The sequence below is a fragment of the Herpailurus yagouaroundi genome, unplaced genomic scaffold (assembly GCF_014898765.1).
Source record: "Herpailurus yagouaroundi ecotype Mexico unplaced genomic scaffold, PumYag 255, whole genome shotgun sequence".
NCBI classification, from domain to species: domain Eukaryota; kingdom Metazoa; phylum Chordata; class Mammalia; order Carnivora; family Felidae; genus Herpailurus; species Herpailurus yagouaroundi.
In genome coordinates, this window is record NW_024412472.1 from 1,266,787 (window position 1) to 1,275,430 (window position 8,644).

The window sequence follows — 8,644 nt, forward strand, 5'->3', positions numbered from 1 at the left end:
TTCTTTTACAGCTGGCTCAAAAGCATATAGCACCTCTGCCAAAGTCCTAGCAGCTCATTCACAAAGCTGTTCACATTTGAGCATAAAGAAAGGGGGTAAAGCTGGAAAAAATCATTCTCTTCCTTAAAATTCTTTATATTATTTTCTTTGTATGTTTCCTCCCATTCTGGGAGAAAAACCTGTTTTGGATTTATCACTTTCTTCTCTCCTTTTTCTATTCTATTTCTATTCAATTTTCTATTCAATTCAATGAATTTGGGAGATTTGTTTTAAATTTTCAAACACTACGCTAACAATTTTAAATCCATGAAGGTTGTAGTAAAAACTGAAATTAAAATTTCTTTCTTTGAATTTAAAGCCATCAGAATTAACATTCTAATGGTTTTTAGCACTCAATCCTATATATACTTACACAAAAATACAATACTTTGTTCATTTGTTGCATTTTATAAAACCTGACAATGATGTTATACGAATGTAACATCACAGGTCAATTTCTTTCATAAACAGAGATGGGAATGAAACCTAAACAATGTATTAGCAAAAATAAATCTAGTATCGCATGTGAAGAATAATAGTGATTTATTTCAGGACTTTGTGTTGCATTTAAAAATGGAAACAAATCAATGTACTCCAATAACAGAATAAAAATGACACAAGAAATCTCCATATTATAGACAGTATCTGTTGAAATTCAATTTTCCATTCAATATTAAAAAAATATAGAAAATAGAACAGAACTTCCTAAAAATTTGATCCCATGAATCAACAACAACAAAAAGAACTCCATCAAATATCATGCTTAAGGGTAACATGTTGAAAGCTACCCTCCATTCATCCAAAGGTCTGTAATTAACTAGTCAGGGATGTTCACTATCACCTCTGGGTATATTCTAGCATTGAGTACATGTTCAAAGTGAAAGGCATGAGAGTGCAGGAATACAGAAGTTCAGAAAAGAGAGACTGAGGTACAGATGGACCTCAGACTAGAGGGTACTGCTCAGGTGTGAGTGGAGATGACAGAATGTTCAAGAGCTTGGGCGACGCAGGGTCATCGGGACCACACAGTTGCAGGGATTAAAATATGGAGAAAGGGTGCTAGGAAAGTAATATTTAGAGAAGGTGTAGATGGGAAAGCCATGGTTTGTGACATTATAAAAGGAGACAGTGCCAGCCTCATAGTCTAAGAAAATCCCAACCCGGCGAGGGGGCACCATCATAGAGAGGAGCAGGGAAGTGGAAGATTCCTCATAGGCTCTATATTCATGTTTATGATGTAGCCCAATCACCCAGTATCCACTCTGAGGTTGATATCTGGAGTAAACATTTCGATTATTCGTAAACTGGTTGAAACAGTACGTGGGTTCCGCTGAATTACTGCACACCCCCAGGATCCAGTCAGTCTTCTTGGCCACATCTACCTCCCAGTAGTGTTTCCCAGAGGAGAAATGTTGGGAGCCCAGGATACCACAGTCATAATGCTCTTCCAGGTAAGACCCAGGCAGCGTGGCACCCACAAATCTCACTTGTCTCCGGTTTTTAGACATGACAAGATTTAAGTTAGCCGTGTGTGGATTCAGAGTCACGTCCACTGTGGGAAAAGATACAACATCAGCAGGGGAGGATAGGTACGCGGGTCTTAAGACACTGAAAAGAGGAAACACAGAAGTGGAGGAATTGGAACCACATGGGGGTATGGAGGGATGGTATTAACACTTCGTGCCTTAGAGTATGTGGGTATGTCAGAGTAGGGGGGGAGCATGTGAAAGAGAATAAGGACATGTTGCTCAAAGATGCCATGCTGGCTACTTACCCCAGTAGCTCTGGACATCCGTCAGTTCTGTAATGATAACCACAGTCAATCATGTTGCACAGAACTGACAGTCTCAGGTCTGCTGTCTCCCCATCATGGATTGAGGGGGGAGGCAGGGACTTCTGTAAGGATGCAAGTTGGCCATCTCATTCCTCCTTAAATATGAACTGTATGTTTTGCAGCATGCTATGTCCCTCCCTCTCTGACCTCTCTCTGCACCACTCTCCCCAAATATCAACTCTTCGCTCTATTCTATTTATTGCTTGGGCTACAATAATTCCACATCCATAAGCTGTCCCTTGAATCTCCTCACCTCTAAACACTCGCAGCATCCTTTTCAGATCTGGGACTCGAAACATACTCTTCAGCTTGGTGGGCAGAGCTTCTGGCTTCTTTAGGGTCCAGAACTCACTTCTAGAGAGAAGAGACCTTATGAATCTCCTACACTGCTGCCCTTGGGTTCTTCCAACACCCATCTCCCTCATCTCCCAGGTCCCTGGGAGAACTTAAACATTCTTTCTTGAAGAAAATTAGCATAATTCAGCAAAGAGCCCTAGCACTGGAACCAAAGACTTGGACTAGAAACTAGCTTCTCAGCATCTGTGTAAACTATGATAAGATCTAACCCTTCAAAGCCTCATTTTGGTTGGTTTTGTTGTTTTTGTAAAATACAATCATTTTCCCTTCTCTCTCTACATCTTAAGATTATATAACATTAAATAAAATAGTGACTGGGAAATCCTTTGCTTCCTCTAAACAAGATACAAAATGCTTACAAGTGCCACCTTAGAGGGTCTACTACAAGGGGCTGTGTTGAAGGGAGACTGCCAGGAACCTGCTGCCAGGGCTCTGAGAGTATTGAGTAAAGGGCTTCTTCTGAAGACTGAGTTTAGGCCTTAGGGTCTCCCAGAGGCCTAGGGAGAAAGGCCTTCAAAAAGAGGCCTGTCTCTAGGAATATTACGCCAGTTGGAGAAAGGAGACATCTTCTCCAAACTGAGAGTGAAGACTTCAGAAAGGACAACAGTCTCCATATTCCATGTGTCTGTGAGGAGCGTAAAGGTACCAGGTGTGTGGATAACCTTAGCCGTCATCTTGATGGATGAAATTCTAGAGTATGTGATAGAGAAGAAAACAGCTTTTGTTCGAGGCCTAAAACAACTCTTCTCAAGATTTCACATCTATGTTTTTATTGGAATTGAGAAAAATGGAAGTCTGAGGAGAAATAGGTAGCAAGGCAGGACTGTTCTAAAGCTAAGGGAGAAAGGGAAATTGAAGGCAGATGCCCCAAGAACTGATTCTTGGACCTTGGGAAACACAGATGGGAAATTTCCCTCTGATAAAAGACATGGACAAAGAAAATCCCTGTGTAGATTGAGGTAGCTATAAACTACTGGAATCAGGGCTGGAAGCAGGTAGAGTTTTGTGGCAAAAATGTTCCATCATAGGATACTAGAAGAGTAAATGATACTGTAACCTTTTATTCTTAAGAACCACTGTCCCCAATTTGTGACATCCATCCCCACCCCATCACTCAAATTCTCCTACCATAGAAACCAGGTCATTCCCTTTAGTTCAGGGAACCCAAAAATCCTCATGATGAGCAACTCAGGACATCATAGTCCTAAATTTCCCGTCTTGTGATTTTTCTTCTTTCCTTTTCCACTGACCACAAGATAATTCTATGGGTATCGGAACCTTTGTCAATCCAAGGGAACCACCCTGTATTCTCCTACACATACCTTTTCATGACATCACTCACATCCTAGGAAGGAAAGAGAAATTGTTAAGGCAAGGAGTTATAGGTCTTATCCTCTAACACAGCCTCATCCATATTCCTTATCCATTCCCCACAACCCCATGATATCATGGAAATAAAGATGGACCCAATATGGCAGCCACAAAGTGGAGATAAGAACTCAAAGTAGACTGTCCCTGAGCCTCCATGTAGGAATGTTGGGAGATGATTCAACTCATCAATAGCACCTTTATTTTGACAATAGTGTGTGTGTGTGTGTGTGTGTGTGTGCGCGCGCGCGCGTGTGTAATGTTATATATGCACATCACCTATTAGCACTAGAGAATCTCACGTGATTAAGTCATAATTTCTGTCCTTGAGATGCTTACATTCTAGTTGCTAAGGATACAAGAGTCTTAACTATGGTTATTTTTCAAACTTTGCCTCTTCTAGCCCTCTAAGCTATCCTTGCTGACTTCTTCCAGTTTTCTTGATTTTGACACACACGTGTGTTGATGATTCCCAAATTGGAACTTCTGCTCAGATCACTCTCATCTGCACCAGCAAATGAGCCACCGACACCACAAACTCAAAATGTTTAAAGGGAAACTTACTTTTTCTGCAACCATGAGGTCTCGTATCTTCCATCTTCCTCAGTGCTACCAGCATCCATTTAGTCACCACATTTAGACAAAGTATCATCCTAAAACTACCTTACATTCACCCTGACATCCCATCTTAGGCCAAGCCAGTCCATTTCATGCTCGCAACTTCTTTTAGCCACCTGGTCTTCACTGTCATCACTGCCACCTCCTCCCTCACTTGAGCAGAAATGCCTCATAGCCTCCCACTTGGTCTCCCTAACTTCTGCCTCGTTACCACAATTACTGAAAAAAAGGCCAACGGTTTCATCTATTTTCTCTGTGTCGGGGCTATCTTTAAACTGGCCTGCACGTGAGAAGCAGTGGAGGTGGTGGATACGTGTCAACTTACACCAAATACCCAAGGTTGTGTGGGCCTTAAGGCATGGCTGTACTGAGGAACCCAAATGGCCAAATCAGGGTGCCACTTCATGGCTCTTTTTCTTTTGTTAGTGTTATTCTCAGGGGTCATATTTTGAAACTTGAAAGCTTGTGGGCTTGCAGCAGCTATCAAATCTTACTGCGCAGCAATGCCCCATAGATACAGAAAAGAGAAGAGGAATGTGTTTGTGCTGGACAAGCTCTAGAAAAACTGACTGTGAGACAGCACTCAACTTAAGACGCCCCCTGGGCAAGTCATGCTAATGCGTGTGACAGTATACACGGGTGCCTGGGAGAGCGACATACACTGATGATCCCTTTGCATGTACAGAGCAATTTTTACATCTTGAGGGGTCTGTGGAGAGGCAAGAATGGGAGCAGGGAGAAGCATCAGGGTAACCCAATGTCAAAGACGAAGCATAAGGGCAAGAAGAATAAAATGAAGATGGGAAATCAGGAGTGTGGAAGAATGTCATAGTGACATTCTAGTAATGACCCCAATAGTAGGGCGCAAGAACAGGCAATGATTATTCTACAACCAAAGGGAGAAGAGGAAACAAGCAAGTAGGCAAACAGAAAGTAAGGAACAGCCTGAAGGTTCCAGAAGGCTACAAAGTACATCCTGTCTCCACTTCATAGTCACCCTATTCACTCTATGCAGAAAATACCTGCTCAGATTTCAACTTCAATTCAAGCTCCTGCACGAAACCTCTCCAGATTTGACACCTGGCACCCTCCCAATACACACATACGCTCACGCACACACACCCCAGAGTCCAGTCTTCTCTGTGCCTTAAAAAGACCTGTTCGAACTTCTATCACAACACGTTAAATGATTCTGCCCTAAGAAGACAGTAAAGCAAAGAAGGGTTGGTGATTACATACAGAACCTCTAAGTACTTGAGCTTTGTAGGCGTTTGCCGGGGACTAAGCTGGGTGAAAAGTACCTGACAAATCCCAAGTCAGCATCAGAGACAACAGGTGCCGAATGCCTACCTCTTCTCAACAGGAGAAGAGGTATTATGTGCCCCACAAGGGTATTTGGCAATATCTGGAGGATTTCTGGTTGTCAGAGCAGACAGGGGTGGGGGGTGGGGGGTGGAGCTACTGGCATCTAGTGGGTGGAGGCCAGGGATCCTGCTAAACATGTTACAATGCACAGAGCAGCCCCTCCCAGCAAAGAATTCCCAGCTCAAAATATCAATAGTGCCGAGATTCAGAAGTGCTGCTGTAGAACATCAATGGATATAACAGAGCTTCTCCACTGTATCAAATAAAGTTTTGGACCTCAGTTTATACATAATAAGTAAAAATGAGACATTCCCCTAGCATTTGTACTTTAATTATTCCATTCTTTATCCATGACCTCTACACAGTTTAACAGGTAAAAGGCCCAAGTGGGCTAAACGAATTGTTTTCTTGCCCCCACCAGGTCATCAGTCCCGTGTAAGAAGGGAAGGAGAGTTAGTCTCCCTTTGCCTGGACCGTCAGACCAGGGGCTCCTTCACAAGTCTCACCTGCAGCAGCTCCATTGCCGACCCCTGACACCGAAGCTCCAGGTCTGAGATGAGCTCCCTCAGTGACTGGCTCTGCTGGTCCAGCTCATCCTCAGCCTCTTCTAAAATACTCAGCCCCTTCCTCTCTTCCTCCTCCAGCTTTTTCAACTGTCGCTGCTCTTCTTTGTCCAGGATGCTTCTCAACTTATTAAACTGTGTCTGGATCCTGTGTCTCTCAGGTTCCATCTGATTCTTTAGGAACATGCAAGAGGAAGAGGCTGCTAGTCTGTTGAGCTGAGGGTCTCCTCTCTGGAGCGGGGATGGTGGGGGCGGGGTCAGGCTCTTGGGGCCAGGTCTCACCAGGAGAGGGTAAATGGGGGAGGAAGTCCTGCAGAACCTGTTCTTCCCTTCTGTTCTCTTTTCAGCTCTTCCCAGACCATGAGCCCCAGGCTACCTTATCTAGCCCTCCTACATATAGACTATGGCTCTTGGGTGAGGTCTAGATTCCAAGCTGCCTCCATGGCCTCCCATGCATCTGCATTGGCCTCTCCTTCCAATTCGGAGTACCAAGGTGGGAATGATCGGCCTGTGTGAGACCTGTCTTTCCAGCAGCTTTCAGAGCTTGAAACCATAGAACAAGGTCTGGAATCAGGAATTGGGGGCCACCAATGGCCTTTCCTCTCCTATGTAACTATCTTCAAAAACCTGAATTCCGGGGCGCCTGGGTGGCGCAGTCGGTTAAGCGTCCGACTTCAGCCAGGTCACGATCTCGCGGTCCGTGAGTTCGAGCCCCGCGTCGGGCTCTGGGCTGATGGCTCAGAGCCTGGAGCCTGTTTCCGATTCTGTGTCTCCCTCTCTCTCTGCCCCTCCCCCGTTCATGCTCTGTCTCTCTCTGTCCCAAAAAAATAAAAAATAAACGTTAAAAAAAAAAAATTTAAAAAAAACAAAACAAAACCTGAATTCCTTTTTGATGTATTCATTCTCTGACTCCTCCTTCCCCAACTCCACAGCAAGAACAATACCTTTGTTTGTAAGGGTCGCAGTGAGGATGGGGCAAAGGGAAGCTCTTCCAGTCAAATGAGGGAACAGACAGGACCAGGGCTCCTTTGCCCTCGGTTCCCATGCCCTGCCCTGATTCCTGTCCCAGGACACCTTCAGGAAGAAATCTCTCTTACCTTCCAGGATGTCCTCTTCCTTATGATAACAGCTTTTAGTCTCTCGGCTTCCTGCTGCTCTTGCTTCAGCTTCCTCAGAGACTCCTGGAACTTCTCCTTAAAGAAACATCAGGTCAAGCAGGGTCAAGCACTAGCTTGTCTCCATGCCCAGAACAGAGGAAATGGGGAAGAGATTATGCTGACCTCAGAAGCCTATCCTGCTGGGGCTGAAGAACTGAGAAGGCCTAAGGATCTTTTATGTAGAGTGGATGCAGGCTGATTGTCTCTCCTCCCAGGGAAAAAACTTGCCCACGAAGGACTTTCCTCTCATTGCCGCCATATTCCTCACACTTGATCTACCAGGGCCCCTAGCTGCGCCCTCCTCCCCTCCCCCCACATCATCCTCTGTTCATGCAGAGCAGGTCTTGAGCAAGAAAGAGATAAAGTTACCCTTGGGCAGTGAGGGCCTTTTCTAGGTTCATCCTCTAGGTAAACAGGAAAACTACAAAGAAATTAGGTTGCAGCATGAAGAAAAGTTACAATCTCCTGCCAAGGCCCCCTGCTCCTCCTGCCTTCTGCCATGTGGGCTCCCACCTGGTACTCATGGGCAACCTCCTCCATGAGGACTGTGTGGTGACCACGGTGCTCCTGAGACCGCTCACAAAGCCAGCAGATGAGCTTCCCATCTTCCTTGCAGAAGAGCTGGAGTTTCTCTCCATGGTGTGCACACAGACTCGCCTTCAGCTGCATCCCAGGGCCCAACACCACCTCTCTGAGTCTCTCTGCGATGTTGGCCAGGTGCCGATTCGGCCGCAGGTCCCCGGGCCGGTAGCCGGTCTGGCACACAGGACAGCTGCTTTCCCCTTCTTGGCCTATCACCCATTCTGTGCTGTTCCCCGTGATGCAGGCCTGGCAGAAGCTGTGGCCACAGTCTATGCTCAGGGGTTCTGTCAGGAGCTCCAGGCAGATGGGGCAGGTCACCTCCTCTTGTATGTCCACCAGGACTGCTGAGGTCATTGTAGCTATTCTCCTGGCTCCTGCCCGCCTAGCTGAGATTTCTAAGACACCTCCTGCTCACAGATCCTGAGTAGATGGGCAAACAAAAAAGGGTCAGAGTAATAAATGAGGGTGAATACTGGGTGGCCCAGTCAGTCAAGTGTCCAACTTGGGCTCAGGTCACGATCTCACAGTTCATGAATTCGAGCCCCAAGTTGGGCTTTGTGCTGACAGCTCGGAGCCTGGAGTCTGCTTCGGATTCTGTATCTCCCTCTCTCTCTGCTCCTTACCCACTCATGCTCTGTCTCGCTCTCAAGTAGAAATAAACTTACAAAAAAAGAAAGAAAGAAAGAAAGAAAGAAAGAAAGAAAGAAAGAAAGAAGAGAAAAAGAAAGAAAGAAAGAAAGAAAGAAAGAAAGAAAGAAAAG

General features: G+C 45.3%; 1 protein-coding gene across 2 annotated transcripts in view; it reads right to left on the reverse strand.

Moving 5' to 3' along the window:
- Nucleotides 1-560: 560 nt before the first annotated feature.
- TRIM6 (tripartite motif containing 6) overlaps nt 561-8,644 on the reverse strand; it is a 15,530-nt gene continuing 7,446 nt past the window's right edge. Inside the window, exons 2-8 of one of the 2 annotated variants that reach the window (XM_040461387.1) lie at nt 7,815-8,303; nt 7,242-7,337; nt 6,088-6,318; nt 3,553-3,575; nt 2,127-2,224; nt 1,814-1,840; nt 561-1,591 (exon numbers count right to left, since the gene is read on the reverse strand). In XM_040461387.1, the coding sequence (XP_040317321.1) occupies nt 1,029-1,591; nt 1,814-1,840; nt 2,127-2,224; nt 3,553-3,575; nt 6,088-6,318; nt 7,242-7,337; nt 7,815-8,237 (1,461 nt within the window). In that variant the 5' untranslated portion in view covers nt 8,238-8,303 and the 3' untranslated portion in view covers nt 561-1,028. Of the gene's footprint in view, nt 1,592-1,813; nt 1,841-2,126; nt 2,228-3,552; nt 3,576-6,087; nt 6,319-7,241; nt 7,338-7,814; nt 8,304-8,644 lie in introns of both variants that reach the window. The other variant, XM_040461386.1, reaches the window with a different exon arrangement.